This window comes from Rousettus aegyptiacus, unplaced genomic scaffold (assembly GCF_014176215.1).
Source record: "Rousettus aegyptiacus isolate mRouAeg1 unplaced genomic scaffold, mRouAeg1.p scaffold_m13_p_1, whole genome shotgun sequence".
Taxonomy (NCBI): Eukaryota; Metazoa; Chordata; class Mammalia; order Chiroptera; family Pteropodidae; genus Rousettus; species Rousettus aegyptiacus.
In genome coordinates this window covers 127,695,081-127,711,799 of record NW_023416284.1, presented here as the reverse complement: position 1 = coordinate 127,711,799, position 16,719 = coordinate 127,695,081, and the positions used below count along the sequence as shown (strand labels likewise).

The 16,719-nt window shown below is 37.5% G+C and overlaps 1 protein-coding gene across 1 annotated transcript in view; it reads left to right on the top strand.

The window, feature by feature from the left end:
* Window positions 1-351: 351 nt before the first annotated feature.
* TBX18 (T-box transcription factor 18) overlaps window positions 352-16,719 on the top strand; it is a 28,677-nt gene continuing 12,309 nt past the window's right edge. The window contains exons 1-5 of the mRNA XM_016158110.2: window positions 352-1,477; window positions 2,627-2,831; window positions 4,974-5,075; window positions 8,032-8,203; window positions 15,098-15,265. Of these exons, the coding sequence (XP_016013596.1) occupies window positions 1,180-1,477; window positions 2,627-2,831; window positions 4,974-5,075; window positions 8,032-8,203; window positions 15,098-15,265 (945 nt within the window). The 5' untranslated portion in view covers window positions 352-1,179. The remainder of the gene's footprint in view (window positions 1,478-2,626; window positions 2,832-4,973; window positions 5,076-8,031; window positions 8,204-15,097; window positions 15,266-16,719) is intronic.

Genomic DNA, 16,719 nt, shown 5'->3' with positions numbered 1-16,719 from the left:
TTTCACTTTGAGAAGTGTTTCGGGGTTTTAAAAACTGTCCTTATAATTAAAGACATGCAGAACTAAAATCCCATGAGCTACGTTTTTAGTGAACTTAATACTTCTAAAGAAAAGGGAGGCTGCAAGAAAGGGCATACGTACTTTTAGTGAATTGTTCATATGAGGGACTGAGCTAATTCCGTTCTCCTAAATATAAAGGATTTAAATATATCTTGAATTCCCACTCCTTCCCCAAGAAAAACCTACCGAGTAAAACAAACAAATAAATAAGCAAGCCTAATGCCATTCCGGAAGCAGAGCGGACTCAGGAATGTTTAAATGAGAAAAGGTCGGCCTAGTGGATGTGAATTCTTTCCACTCCTCAAAATGTTCTGAGTTGTAGCAATGTTACGTGATAAGAGAGTGGGACGGAAATTTAAAGTTTCTTAAAAGATACTTGATATTCTACTGGTGATCATCTTGTTTTAAAGCCAGGAGCCTCAGTGGTTCCAGGTCCTAGAGAGAAAGGCTGGAGAATGGTCTGAACTGGGCTGTAGGAGGCAAGAAGACACGACTGAGTTCAGCGCCGCGGGTTGGCACGTCCAAGCCAGACGGCGGCGCTTTTCACTCTAGGTTTTTTGCGACCTTGTAAGGAAGTGGGCGCGGGCTGCGCGGAGTCGCCGCCTCCTGATTGGCCAGCCTTTTCGGTGATTGACAAGACCCCGGACTCCACCCTCGCTGCTTTATTGACACTAATGAGCAAGTTCTTCCCACCGCTCTCCTGACTGGAAGTGCTGACAGATCAAGGCAACAAATTTCAATTACAATCCCTAATTTGTGTCCGCAGAGTGTTTTTTTACCCATGTTAGTCCTCTCTGGCGCATCAGTTGAGGCAGATCTTGGAACAGCAAGAAGAAGTGGAAGGGGTGGGAGCGAAGGAGTGCATCAGTGAGAGAGCGCGCGCGAGAGACCGAGGAAAGGAAACTTGGCGGGCGCGTCGCTGGTTCCTTGGATCCCAACACAAGCAAGAAAGAGGAAACACCAAATTTGTTTTTGCCCGCGGCGGGGAACCGGGCAGATCTCGGCCTGCGGGAGGCCTCAAGAGTTGTGCAAATTTTGGTGGCGGAAGGAGAGCGAGTGTGCGTGTGTGCCTGCGTGAGTGTATATGAGCGAGGGGCGGGCGGGAGCTGGGCGGCGGGGATGGCCGAGAAGCGGAGGGGCTCGCCGTGCAGCATGCTAAGCCTTAAGGCGCACGCCTTCTCGGTGGAGGCGCTGATCGGAGCCGAGAAGCAGCAACAGCTTCAAAAGAAGCGGCGGAAGCTGGGCGCGGAAGAGGCGGCGGGGGCTGTAGATGACGGAGGCTGCAGCCGAGGCGGCGAAAAGGGTGCCCCTGAGGGAGACGAAGGCGCTGCGCTCCAGCTGCCGGCTGGGACGGCATCCGGGCCCGCCCGGAGCTGCGCAGACCTGGAGCTGAGTTGCGGCTCCCGCGGAGCTGCGGGTGAGTCGGCCCCTTCCCGCCCCACTTGCTCGCAGCGCGTCCCCTCCCAGGTCCCCCTGGCCCGCACAGCGGCGGAGAACCTAAACTTCTTCGAGTTGTGAGCGTGCGCGAGCGAGATGTCCCGAAGCGCTCGAGGCAACCCAGCCACTAGCGAATTGGCAGTGGGTGTCAGGGCGCAAAACTCGCCGCCTCCCCGGCCGCTTTTGCCGCGCACTCATGTCACCCTCCGACGGTTAAAACGCCGCTTCCAGCCTCACTCCTCAGGCTTCCGCCGCCCAGTTGCCTCAGCTGCGGCTGTTTGCAGCGCTCGGCCGTTCGGATCTGTGCTTTCCGCATCTGCCTCCCTTGGGGTTCCAGCCGATGGGTGCTCTTTCGTTTCTCTCTCTTAAAAGCATGGAGGTGGAGGGAGCAACGGCATTCCCCCACCCTCCTCCCCGCCCGAAACCGGAATGAATGCCCTAAACCGTTTGGGCAAACCAGGAAGAGGGCGGCGTATTTACAAACGTGGTTTCCCGAGGGGTAGCTGAACCATTCCCTTCCCTTCCCCTCTCGATTCCCGCTATCAAGGCCGACGGCGACGGTGGACTTTCTTTTCGTGCTCCTCTCGGCCCTTCGCTGCTTGGCGAAGAAGCTCTGGGCGGCCTGGAAGTTAAACGGGACCGGGGTCTAAAAGCTTTCTAGAGGATGCCTCCGGCCCAACCCAAAGCCAGGCGCTTCGAACGCCTTTTGCGGTGGGAGGCCCTGGCGCTAGTGGCCAGGGGCCCGGCACTAAGCGCTTTGGCTGAGCGTGCTCGGGGGCGCGGGCTGTGTCGGGCTCTGCACTGGGGATCTGGACTCGGGAACCCATCTCAGGGAATTCATCTCTGGCATCCCAGACCCCTGCGGCCGCGCGAAACTTATTTTAGGGCCTCGACCGGGTGGACGCGGGAAGGGTGGGGGGGACACTGCGAGCGCACCTCTCCGGGACTCCGGACTTGAGGGTCGAGCTTCCTTTCCACCGCCGTGCGGACCTATTATAAAGACCCGATGACTGGAAAGCTTCCCCTTTTCTCCTGGTCCTTTTCCTCTCGCTAGCCACCCTCCCAGGGTCCAGCTAGATTCCCTTCCTGAGCCCTTACCGGTTACCCCTCTGTACCCTTTGCTGCCCAGGAGGCTGTGAAGACGGTTTCCTGCAGGGCGCTTCCCCACTGGCGTCCCCGGGAGACTCCCCGAAGGGCTCCCCGGCGCCCGCCCTGGCCAGGCCTGGGACTCCGCTGCCCTCGCCGCAGGCCCCGCGGGTGGATCTGCAGGGAGCTGAACTCTGGAAGCGCTTTCACGAGATCGGCACCGAGATGATCATCACCAAGGCGGGCAGGTAAAGAGCGAGCTGGCGCGAATAGTCTCCAGAAAGAGAACGGCCAGCAGCGCAGTGGGGTCCCTGGTTAGCATTTTCGTACAGACGGGTCAAGGCCCCGGGTAAAGTGGTTCACTTTTGAAACTGGCTTTGCCTTCCAACCCCGGAATGCAGTCGGCGAGGGGCACAGCCTGGCCGCCCTCCTGTTGGATGCTTGGAAGAAAATCTCTGTCACCGCCAGTGCGGTAGCCTTTGTGATTGCGTGCGTGGTGGTTACCGATTTGTGGTCATATTTACGTCTGTTCGGGCTTTTATTTAAGCTTTAGTTATTATTTCCCCCTTTAAAGAAAAAACGCAGTTTTCTCTTAAGCAAGTTATGATTTGCCTTTTCAGATTTGAAACTTTAAGGCTGTTCTTTATCAAAAGATTTCCTTGCAATGTGAGAACGTGGTGTGTTGTGCTATTTTGATATTCTACTAGGATGGAAATTTATTGGAATTTCTGGTAATACATGGTTAATCCTTGCAAAAATGATAACCTTGATTTTTAAAAACCATTGTTTGTAGAGCCTCAGTTAACGATTGCTAACTTTTTTTTCCTACATGAAATCCAACACATTAGCTTAAATTTGCCGAAGAATACTAAAAATAAATAAATAAATAAACAAATAAAATTATTAATTAATTTTAAAAATTGGTAAGAACTTATATCCGTTTTTTGAAAGTGTAAAATTTGCACATCCATCAGTTAGTTAATGGATTTTTGTCTAAATCATATTAATTTGAGGGAGACACAAATATTTGCATTTTAAAGTTTTCAGTTCATTTAGTGCAGTGAAATCTATGAATAACATCTTCTTTAAAAGGAACTTAAAAAGCACACACAACTCTTTCAGGGAGTACACATGGCAAAAACCTGGATAGCATAAAAGTATCCAAACTTATTAGAAATTACAAAAACATATTTTATTAAATCCATATGCTGCCTTCTACATTTTCACAGAGCTATTATTAATGATCCAAATTCAGTCTTCAACAACACAAAGCAACAGTTGTCTTATAAAGGATGTAGTTAAAGACCTTTACTCTTTATCTTACAGGTGCACTGAAATAACACTAAAACAGCCAGCATATTAAACTGTTCTCATGCCTAGTTAGAAATAATGGACTTTCTTTTTTGTGTGTGTGCAAGTGTTCTTTAATGGCATTATTGTTATAGAAAAAGATGGTAAATAACAGCACTAAAATTTGTGTTATAAGGTTAAATTAGCAAAAATTAGATTAACTGGAAGGGTCTTAGACATAAATCATTACATGAAAGTTTTTTTAAAAAAGAAAAAGAATCGCTCTATTTGTTTTTTAGATACAATAATTTGCTGTTGTGTTCCTTGCTACTGTGCCCTTTTTAAAAGATAGGTGCATTTAGTTTAACATGTCCTTTTAAATGCATCTATGGGAAGCCAAGAGAAATGCGGATTTTCGTTTGTTTTAATTAGCAATGTTTTGAGTAAATGTGGTTAAATAAGAAAGTATTTTCAGGTTATGGTGAGAGAAGGAATGATTTGGTAAATATACATTGTGTTTAGTTTCTGCTTTCAATAAAGAAGTTTTACTATACCTTTCAAATTTAGAGCAACTTTTGCACTTCACCTTTACCATGCTGCAGACAGGAAGTCCTGTCTCAATAAAGAACATATTGTTTGGTTATAGCATGGCACATTGGCTCCTTGTGGTTTTTTATAACCCTTTTAAAATTTCACATTATATTTTATCACTTTTAGAAATTCGAATTTTCTATTTCTACCATTTGGAACATTTTATTATTTGTATTATTAAAGTAATTATATTTATTCAGTTTTTGTTTAAAAAATACTTTCTTTAGCGCTTTTATTACTTCAGTTTACAAAATTCTTTTGCTCTTAGCTACGTTGACAATTCAGTAAATATAGAACACAAGTACAGGGTACGGCAAATTACCTTTAAAAGTCTCAGTTTTGATTTATCCTGTGTTCTGATACTTTGAAATAAATTACCAAGGTAAATGCTATAAATTTGTCCAAGTGAAAAATACAAATTCCAGAGGTTCCTTTGCTTATTTATTTTTCATCTGTAATCACATACAAAAACAAAACCCAAACCTTCTTTCCTGCCCTCTTATACATAGGCGCATGTTTCCAGCAATGAGAGTGAAGATCTCAGGATTAGATCCTCACCAGCAATATTACATTGCCATGGATATTGTGCCAGTGGACAACAAAAGATACAGGTACAGCGATCAGATGGCTACGGGAGGATAAGAATGCATTAGGATTTTACAGGCTGTCAGTTTGATCTGTGACGACTGTGTGGTTTGTTTCCAATAGCCTGTAGTATCCCCAGATCCATAATCCAGCACCAGTCAGATCCAGTGGCCCTGAGGATGCCTTCTCTTACAATAAATATGGAAACTTAATTTTTGTTTTGCTTAGAGGTACAGAAATTTTTTTAAGTACTGAGAACTTTTAACAGAGGCCAGGTTAGTGTTGCTAAACTAAGTGTCTTTTCTATTGATTCACATTTTGATTATAATTTTGAGAGGAAATGTTAAGTAAAATTTGTACATATACATAATATTTAATGAAATGTTTTATTTTCTTTGTGATTGTTTTATCTTTAAATAAATTTCCTTATTCTGGTTACATCCAAAATTGTAACTGTTTGCAGGCTATTACCCTTTACTTTGAGAAAAATATTGAAGATATTTTTACAATTTAAAAATAAAATCTCATAATTCATTGATATTAAGACATCTTTAGAATGGTAACGAATTTGTTATCTCACTGTTGTTTTTTGCTTGATAGTTAACAGTAATTTTTTAAAAAAACTTTGTAATATTTAGCTTTTGAAAGAGAATATATTTGTGTAGACATCAAATAATGTTGGAAAAGGTATACATTTTTCAGTATCAAACCAACCGTTGCTCTTTTTCTTCTGCAAATAAACGAATCAACAATTTTTTAATGGCAAAGCTATTTATTTTCCAGAGTTAAAAATATTGTAACATTTAAAAAAGGAGTTTTTGAGTGGAAGGCCAGAAAATGCTGCTCTACATTTTACTCTTCTTTGTTTCTTTTTTTTTTTTAATGAAAAAAGAGCATTTAGTAAGTTTTTGAATAAAATCAGATTAGATTTTTATTATTTTAAAATTTAGGGAGTTGCTTTTTTGGAAACAGGCTTATGCTGTCAAAGCATGCAGATTTAATTAGTATAGGCACATATGGAATACTAAAAAAGGTCAGTTTTATGTTTTGCGTATAGTTGTATTATTTTAATTCAATAATTTTTAAGAGAGTTTTGCTAAAATTATCCACTGCATGCCGAGGAAGATAATGCAATTCTTAATGATCTTAGAAATTATACCTTTATCTTCTAATTTGTCTCCTATATCTTCTCTTAATCCCTTCAATATATTTTGAATGGTTTGTTTTACTTAACTGATTCTTATTATTTTCACAAGAACAATTTCAAGTATTAGTATTAAGAAGCCAAATTTTAAATGATCGAATTGTAAAATAAATTTGCTTTCACTTATATTGCCTTCCAAGAAATTTGCTTTTAGCATTTATATTGTTTCACAAAGAAAAATGACATGTAGCATTTATTCCCTTAGTGGCAGTGGATTGTTGAACTATTTGATATGCCTGCTTTTTCAACGTTTTGATAGAGCGTATTAGTATTTATTTTGGTGATAACTATATTCATAGTGCAGTTTTTTCTTGCATTTGTAAGATTTGCATTTGATTTTCCAACTTTTTTAGCAGCAGTAGAAAATTTTTTGGCTTATTCTCTATTAAAGAGTGGTATTTAGTCAAGTTAAAAATGATTGTGATTTATTAAAATTTAAAATTAATATTCACAAAAGCCTATGCACATAGGAACTTATTGAAATTACACTATACCAATTAAAGAAAGTTTTTAAAAATTATTTTTAATTTTGTGATTATGTATTTTTTTCCAAGAAAAGAAATTAAAGAATAGAAGTCATATTGAGCTCGAAATAGTGAAATATGTAACCATAGTTCCATAGTTCAAACCAAGGGTCTCACTAGAGATGTTATGAAAATGTTTCATGCCATTTTAAAAAGAATTCTACATACTACACAGGATTCTCTGAGCCTATTTGTAAATTGTTGCTTTATATTATATGCCATTTTAAAATACAAATGAAAGAAAAACACCTAAATATATACAGTAATTTTATTTTCTACATTTTTTACATCAGTCATTGACATACTAGTTTCTAGTTTTTTAATTAGTGTATTTTAAGTAAACTAATGAATAACAATCTGAATGTAGAATTAAATATTATGATTTTATTACTTAAAACATTGTTATTTAAATGTATTATTTGTATAGAGTTAACATATTTGACACATATAAACAAACAGAGTAAGATGGTTTGTCTCTTAATTAGAAGAGTAATATTAATTAGCTATACCATAATTTTCAAAGTTTGATGTATATTTTAATTAGTATTTAAAAACTATTTATGGAATTTCCTTACAAAAGTCAAAAAAGAGAAATATAGAAGATAAAAGTCTATATTTTATGATTATACCAACTTTTAAAATTAAACTGAATCCTCTATTTTAAATTTATAGTGTAATTGAATTAGAAAAAATAATTCTGAATGATAATAGATAAAACTCTTTTCCTTTGAAAATAAAAGTTACTAAAACTTCTGACAATTTCCCCTTGCTTTTCTGCCATCTATCCCATCAGCCTGTATATAAGCCTAAAATGGCAAGTGGTAAAGGACATGGGACACTTTAAGATAGACCTCTCAAATATTTTTGAGATTTACTTAAAGGTGAACTTGACAATTTAATAATTTCTTCAAATCAATTTACTATCCAGATGCAAAATGGAAAATATCAGAATATAGACAGAATGTCTAATGTGAATAAGTATGATTCATAAAAAGTAAGATGCTTGCATTTATGGTGCTTCTATAACATGCATATTTTGCACTTAAGCCTTAACATATCACTTACTTTGAGTGGTCGGTAGGCCACTGCTGCCTCAGAGAGTTTTTAAAAAGTTGTCAAAATCTTATTTTATATGCATTGGATGTAAGGAGCAAATCGTTGTATTTTAGATTTTTTAAAAAAGGGTGTACATTTTGTCTGATTCTACTGAGTTGGGCATTCCAAGATATACTGAGCCTTGTCATTGCCTTTTAGGTATGTTTACCACAGCTCTAAATGGATGGTGGCAGGAAATGCTGACTCCCCTGTGCCACCCCGTGTATACATTCATCCTGACTCACCTGCCTCAGGGGAGACTTGGATGAGACAAGTGATCAGCTTCGACAAGCTAAAGCTCACCAACAATGAACTGGATGACCAAGGCCATGTAAGTAGATGGCCTCCCAATTTGCCCACCGTTGGATGGTGTACCCATATCTCTATTGTGCCACACTGACTGAAGAAAATAACTTTCTAAGGTCATCATATTTCTCTCTTAGTTGAATAGCATGTGCATAAGCTGTGCAAAATCAAGGTAATATTTGCATCAGAGACTATGTCTGTGATAGGAGTATCCTATGAAGCATTTCATAGATTAAAGGTAGATACTGCATTTGTATTGGAATGAAAGAACCCCAGGCAGATTTTTTTTAGCCAAAACATTTGTTTGTAATTCCATGAGGTGCTAATTATTATACTCTGAATATGAATACTTAGGATTTGAGCTAACTGGAATAATGATTTATTGTGTCCTGCCTGCATCCAGCTCTTTTCTCAGCTGAGGCTCATTGTTTCTCAATAATATTCCATCTGCATATTCTCAATTGTTTTGTAATGACATCCAATGTGTCAAAATATATTACAATAATAATTTCTTATAGTTTTAAAACTGCTGAAACATGATAAATAAGTGAAAGTCAGCCATTTTGATGATATAGTCATTTTTAACACCTTATTGATTTTTATACAGTATTGTTCCTAGGTCAGCTTTGTTATTATTTAATAAATAAGTTACTCTGGATACATGATGATTTTCATTTGAAGCTAGGATTTCAATTAATTTTCTGTTACTTGAGAGAGTTTTGATTGATGCAAAATGCCTTTTGACTAGTATATCATTCATAAAATGAATACCAACTAGTTCATTTCTCAAAGGGGTGCCATAAAGATAGCATATTTATGAGCAAAACTTTTAAAACAAAAATGCCAACTGTCATAAACTAGTAATACTGTGATGACAGGATATGATTTTCAGGTTACTAGACAATAACTTAAGCAATTGACCTTAATGAAAATATTCAAGTACAAATTTCATTGTGCTACAAATACAGTATCTAGATTTTTAAGATGCATTAATCTCACTCTGTCAGTGCTTTTGTTTATTTGTTGCCTTTTACGATTTGAAACAGAATCAAAGGTAGCTAGTAGACTTCATTTCTGAATTCAACTTCATGCCTTATATTTTAGTGCATCATTTTATTTCACTTTTTTTTATCTGCACAGTCAAGTTGTACTAATTATTTTTCACTTGATTTCAGTTAAAGAACACTAGGTATTTACTTCTGTCTCACTGAGGGAGCTAGACTGTGAAATGTTGCTAGCATGTCCACTGAGGGACCTTTTATTTTTTTGGAATAGAAAATTTAAAAATAAATGCCATCAAGTGTTACTTGTTTTAAAAAGTTTAAATATACTCTACTTTTCTGAATTCTACAGTTTAATATATCTTCTAGAGCAATAATTGGGTCTAAAATCTATATGTTGTCATATATAATGTATAAACTTCTTTTAATAATTTAAATTAATATTGTCATTTTATAATTCCAATACTTTCAGTCAAATTACTGGCTTTATATCTAATATATAACATTTATAGTGGCAGATATAAATCTAATAATTTATCTACTTAAGTGATTTTAACTTTGTAATTTAATTAGACTTTATTTAAAATGATATTCTCTAGAGAAACAGAACCAGTAGGGTATATACACACACAACACACACACACACACACACACACACACACACAGGGGGGCGTGGTTGTGGGGAGGGCTTGATTATTTCAAGGAAATGGCTTATACAATTTTGAGGGCTAGTAGATTCAAAATCTGAAGGGTAGGTTTCATTGGCTGGACACCAATTAAAGAATTGATGTTTAGCTTGAATCTAAATACAGTCTGGAGGCAGAATTCCCTCTTCTTCAGGAGACCTCAGTCTTTTTCTCCTAAGGCTTTCAACTAATTGGATAAGGCCCACCCACATTATGGAGAGTCTTCTGCTTTACTCAAAGTCTACCGACTAAAATGTTAATTTTATCTAAAAAAATACCTTCACAGCAACATCCATACTGGTGTTTGACCAAATAGATAGGTACCATGGCCTATCCAAGTTGACACATAAAATTAATTATCACACAACATTTGTTTTAAACACAAAAGAATACATTACAAATTGAAACTCAGTTGTTTAAAACTAAATAATTATTGTATTTTACTATTAGGAAAAACAAAAACATAGCAGAAAACAGGCAACATCTGGAGAAGTGTGTCATCTATCATTGAAATTTTTATTTTAAGATTGTGGCAGGATGTAATACTTTAATCAAGGGAGGTAATTAATGTGCATGGGGAACAGAGAAATTTCCTGTCTGGAGCGAAACATTTAGAGAAGGATATCTGCATTTCAGAAGCAAGGAAATTGCCTTTGCCAATGATAAAAATGGATGTGTCAGTTGGTATTAGAGGAGAATGTAGGAGGGAAAATACTCTTTTCTGTTATTTACTTAAAAAACATTTTCGAAGACTTTGTAAAATATAGTAAAATAAAAAGCCATAGCCTCTACTTTCAGTGATCTCGTAGCCTAGATGGGGAGAGAAGACACGTACATAGAGGATCACACTGTCAGCTCAGAGAAAAGCAGATGCCACATTATTCCATGATTGGGAAGGTTTCACGAAGAAAGTGTCTGTTGTATTTATTTACTCACTTTGATGATCCCATATGAGATTCGATTAGAGCAGGAATTCATGTTTTATTCTATTGCTTATGTGATTCAGGGTCAAGGAAGACAGTAGCACCATTACGGTGGTGCTCGCTCGTTGAGTAGTCTCTTTGCTCATGCAGACACCTCTCAGGGACTCACCCCTCTGCCCTTATAAACCTAGTATCCCTAACCCAGTTATAAGGAAGTGATGCTAATCTCTAGCTAATCAAGTTGTAGATTCAAATGAGAAGTGGTTTTATAATTTACTTTCTTACTTTTATTGCCCCCTCAGTTCCCAGTTTTACTTTGCTAAAGATGTATAAGTGTTCAATACAATGACCTGAGAACTTCATGTAGACCTGGGACTTTTTCTGAACACAAAATGATTGCAGGACTCAAATTTCCACAGGGCTGTGACTGGATCTTGGACTGCATGTGATATGAGATTAAGTGTAATTGTGGTTTCCCCCAAAGTGACTTTTCGTTGTTCCGTATACCAGGGATTGTTTAGAGAGGAATATTGGTGAGAATCTATAGTGAAAATGTCCCACCACTCCACAGCTAATCTTTGAATGTTGTGAAGACTTTATAATCCCTACTTGCTCCTTGGGGAAGCTCATTTTTGGATTGTGCACAACCCAAGACTGGTTCTTGGGCTACCCATGTACAGATGGTTAGTATGCTTGAAGGGGTGGTATTTCCTTCTCATCACGTGAATGTTTCCCTGTGCATCTAGAATCTGCTGTCTGGAGGGAAATATTTAGGTGAACATTTCCCTGAGGAATTCAAAGACATTTATCAGATGCATCTTCAACTTTGGTGGGACTTGTACACAGAGTGCTGGGGTGCTTTGGAAGGAAGCATGGCCAAGCAGCCACGGTCAGGGAAAAGGTTTGTTTTCCCAGCTGCTGAGGATTCAGTGACGTGGAAGCACACTAGCACTAAATTCGTCCTTACCCTTTTCTCATTTCTGCTTGAGAATCTTGTGGGGAAGCAAGATATTACAGGGGATAGTTCCTTAATCTCCCTAATGGAAAGACTTCCAATGGGTTAGAGTTCCAACATTTTCATGTTCATGGGCAAGTCACTTTTTCTCTCTGAGGCTTGGTTTTCTCGTGGTTTGTATTGGGACCAGAGAATTCTGAATGAATTAAATGAATTGATGAACTTGAAAGTACGTATTTGTAAGGAGTGCTTTATATACAGCATCATGCCTGAAACAAAACCAAGGCTGCCTTGCTATGGAGCTTGGGACCTAATATTACTGCCTTGACCCCTACCATTGAAAGTGGGTCAGTACCTGGTATCAGCAAAAATGCAGGGAGCCAGGATTTTGTTATCTGCTCTTCCTGGGTTCTTGGCTTCATTTGTTCCAACACTGACATTTAGGTCATCTAGAAAATTTCCAGAGTCAGCAGGTAGTGTTTCCCTATTGAGATGTTTCATAAGGCACAGCTGGTGTGTCTGTCAAACTACAGGCATTTTTAGGCCCATCAGATCAGAAATAAGTAATATCATGCTTTGACTTGAGCCTAGTGTCTATAAAGTGGAAAAAAATGTGTATTAACCTGGAAACCCACACTCTGTATTTATGGACATAAGCCCATGTAATATCTATGCTACCAGGTAATATCAAAAAGAAAAAAAAATCCTCTATCTAAACAGAACGGAGAGCATGAAGTATGCAGATCAGATAAAATTATTTGAGTTTCTGTGATGGGCATTATTATGGTAGTCTTGTTGTTTATAAGCCCAGTGGTTCAACTTGTTTTACTTGTTTTATTATTTAAATAAGCAAAATATTAGTGACCAGTTGTCATTGTAAGTTAGATAGTTCATTAAAAAACGAATAAGGCTATGTTATAAAGAAGAACTGAGGCTTGTTTAGCATTCCCTGAAAATTTCCAGGGCTATACTAAATTCCTATAGATAATATTGAAAATACATCATCTTTGGATTGCTATTGGCAATTGTCCTTTAATGTGCAAGCATAGGCATACATTGGCTATTTCTGTATCCTATCCCAATATACCTCACCTTAAGTCATTTTGGAAATTTAGTAAGGGTATATACAAATTAGTAAAAAAAATATATATATATGTGTGTGTGTGTGTGTGTGTGTGTGTGTGTGCGTGTATGTATGTGTGTGTATACATGTATATATATGTATGTATATATACAGAGAGAGAGGGAGGGAGAGAGATAGATTGAGAGAAATCTGCTCGAGAAAAAAAAGACTCCATAAAACAAGAACCTCCTTTTCATTGACTAGCATGCAGAAATGCAAGTAGGTTTTTGTTTCCTTCATTCCAAGTCAGTTCGTTCTAGTGTTTGGCAATTAACTATGCACTTACTGTTTGTTTAATGGGACATAGCCTTCTCCAGTGTTTCTTCTACTCAGGAATTTGCTAATCATTAGAGTCATTAAAATTATTCTTTTGTGTTTTTCAGACTTTTTACCTGACTCTCAGCCAGGTGATACATTTTATGTTATGATCTAGTGTGCATGCATGCACGTGCGCGCACCCACACATAAAAACAACATTTTGCAAAACAATACTGATCCTTACTACAAGCACTCTATTTTCTACTTTATTTTATAATTTATTTATGTAAAAATTTTCTGGTAACAACTCTTTAAATTAATTTTGTGAGCCCCTGATGGGTTACTGAAATTGTCATTTTTTAGACCTGGAGAGACTTTTCTAGAGGTTGCAGATTTGTGTGTGTGTCCCCAAGTAATGATGAAGGCTCTTGTTCCCTCTTCTCCTATCCTCATATTTATGCTACCTCCTCTTCAAGCATGTCTGCTTAGATCATTAGATCTGCTATCCAGTCATTTCATCCATTGATAGAAAGGAAATTTTAGGGTAAAAATACAAAAAAAAGCAAAACTAACCACTGTGCTGGTTACTACCAGAGGATAAAGACCTCCTCTTGTGGCAGCAATATGTTGTCCAGATAGAGGGCTATTTGTATTTGGACTGACCAGATTCTGAATTTGGCTTATTAAACTGCTTGCATCCTGAAAAACATGCGGCAGGACAACCACTGTGTTTTCCCAAGACTTTTGTTTAATAATTTTCCCTCCAAACTCTTAACACCCCAAAACCTGAATTCAAATAGTATAGTTGAGGAAAGACTGAGGCTTATTAATTAAACTCATCGATCAATACCTGAATATAGACCCGCCCCCCCAGCAGCACATAGAAAATCCCATTGGATGAGGCTATTTCTTTATCCCACCTCCTTAACCTTGAAAGCATGAAACATACAAAGAAGAAGAAAAAGTTCACCCACAATCCCATCATCCAGAGATATTCACCTTTCAAATCTTTGTGTGGGCCCTTTTTACTATTTTTATGTCATTATTATAAGTTTATAAACAACTTGGATCCTTTTTTTATCATTTAAGATTTCATTATGTAGTTACAAATGTTCCAAACAGCATTAGTAATGGCTGAATAATACTGTATCCCATTGTGTGGATTTTCATTTACTTAACCAATCTACTCATGTAAGTTTATAGTTTTTCCAGTTATAAATGGTGCACTGCACATCTTTGAACATGGAATGCTTTTCTGGATTTGTAATGTTTCTTTTGAATACATTCTCAGAAGTAGAATCATTGGGTAGAAGGTAGTCGAGCCATATTGTCAGATTCCCCTAGCAGAGTTTGAGAGTGCCAGCTTTTCCATCCCTGGTCATCTGGGTTTTGGAAGCTTTCCTATGATGGAGTCACAGACACTGTTCTTTTCAGACAAACCAGAGACTTCATGAGCCACCCACAAGGTAGACTCTAGGATACCCTTATAATTCCCTTCACCCTTGAATAGACATGTTGCTGTCATTAATAGAGGAAGAATATTCTCTGAAGAAAATCTTGGTGCACAAGTACTTATTTTTTAGGGGACGAATGTGCTGGAATTTAAATGACCAGTTCAATCTAACTTTCAGTTTTATTGGTTTGGGCTCTGTGTTCCGTTTGGCTCATTATAAATAAAATACTTAAGAATTTAATTTTGTGATTTCAGAAACAAAATTTGATGTTAAGTTCACATGGCTGCATATAGGGTTCCACCAAAATAATGATTTTCTTTTCTCTTTTATATTGTTACCTTCACAAATACCTTCCTAGCCCTCCCTCTCCAATTTTGATATATTTATTAAATTGGCATTCTCCATTCTTAGAAATTTTCATTTCCAACTAGGATTTATTTTACATATTAAATATTTAGTCATGGTGTTGATATTGGGAAGAAATTCCTGGTAAATTTGGTTTTTCTTTCTTTGACATAGATCATCCTTCATTCTATGCACAAATACCAACCACGCGTTCATGTCATCCGTAAAGATTGTGGAGATGATCTTTCTCCCATCAAGCCTGTGCCATCTGGGGAGGGAGTGAAGGCATTCTCCTTTCCAGAAACTGTCTTCACGACTGTCACTGCCTATCAGAATCAGCAGGTATTGTTCTCAGAATTGTTATCTTTCTAGACCTATAATTTCAGACGTGAATAGAAAACCAGCTATCCTTTTCACTATATCTAAATGTTATTAATTGTCATAAATCATTTGCCATATAATGTCCAGGGTATACATATTGTAATAACAATCCTTTATCCATGATTCCCCAAATTAGGCTACTCTAGTGAGTAGCATTCTTTGGACAAGAATGTGTCTCATGACCGACAGTGTAGGTTTACTTTCCATTTTGAGATACTGAATCATAATTAAAATTAGAAAGCATCTGTATTGCCTATGAAATAGACATGTAGAATATGGAAAGTTAATTGTATCAGAGAGCATTGGCTTTGGTAATTTACTGTATTTTAAAACTATAATTCATGTGCTATGAGAAATATTTCAGAAGCATTTATCCTTTTATAGCCATTTGGAGATATATACAAAAAGGGCTATTTCTTTTAATATATGCTTTAATTGTGATAGAGAGTGATGCATATGCTTATAGTTTGAGAGATTAGTAATTGTGGAATAATTCTTTTATTAAATTAGAAATAATTTATTAAGTGAAATATTTCTTTTCTAAATTGGTAAGCATATATATTTCTTTAAGTTTTGTGTCAAGTAGGTGGAGAATCAAATTGAGGCAATTATTTAAACCATGCAATTCTGGCCAGTTTTCACAGGAAATAAGGATGTGTTGAGGCAATGTGGTCTGTGGTACATTTAAAAAAAAATTAAGTGATCAGCAGAATTATATTAGGTCTCCATTTCTCTTAAAATTTATATACATCTTGGTTACAATTTTAAGGCTTTATAATCTCTCTGTTGTGGTTTCTGTTGTTTTAAATCTTAGGAGAGGTGAGTCTCATCTGTGTGTCCTCCTTTAGGGCAGAGAAGCTCATCCACTTTCATTTATGAGGAGACACCTGTCCCACAGCTGAAGCTGTCCTGTACTCACACTCACATTGTCGCACTTTTATAAAAGCTTTTAAGAAATAACAGGAAATTATCTTTAGGAGGGCTGGAGATAATTAAGAAGATATTCTTAAAATGTATTAGGTGCAGAAAATATTTTTCTTTTTAGAAAAAGTATAATGCATGAAGAGAAAAGAGCAGAGTCATTTAGTACCTTTTAAACAACCCTGATTCACCTTCTTTCTCCGTCTCTGTCTCTTTCTCAGTCTCTCAAACACACAAAAATGAACTATGTAAATATGTATTTTCTCCCAGCCTCTCTGATACATAATAAATGAGATGCAGTGGGTTTTTGGTATACATTAGTGACTAATACCAATTAACAAATGTTGATAAATTGATTAAGAGGGTGGAAAAATTAGAAGAAGGGAAATCGGTAATGATAAAATACAATTATGTTCATTTTTTAACTTCCCAGCTACTATTTTGAAGTACTTATGGAAAATTGGTAAGCAGCCTAGCTTGGTGGTTAACAGCAT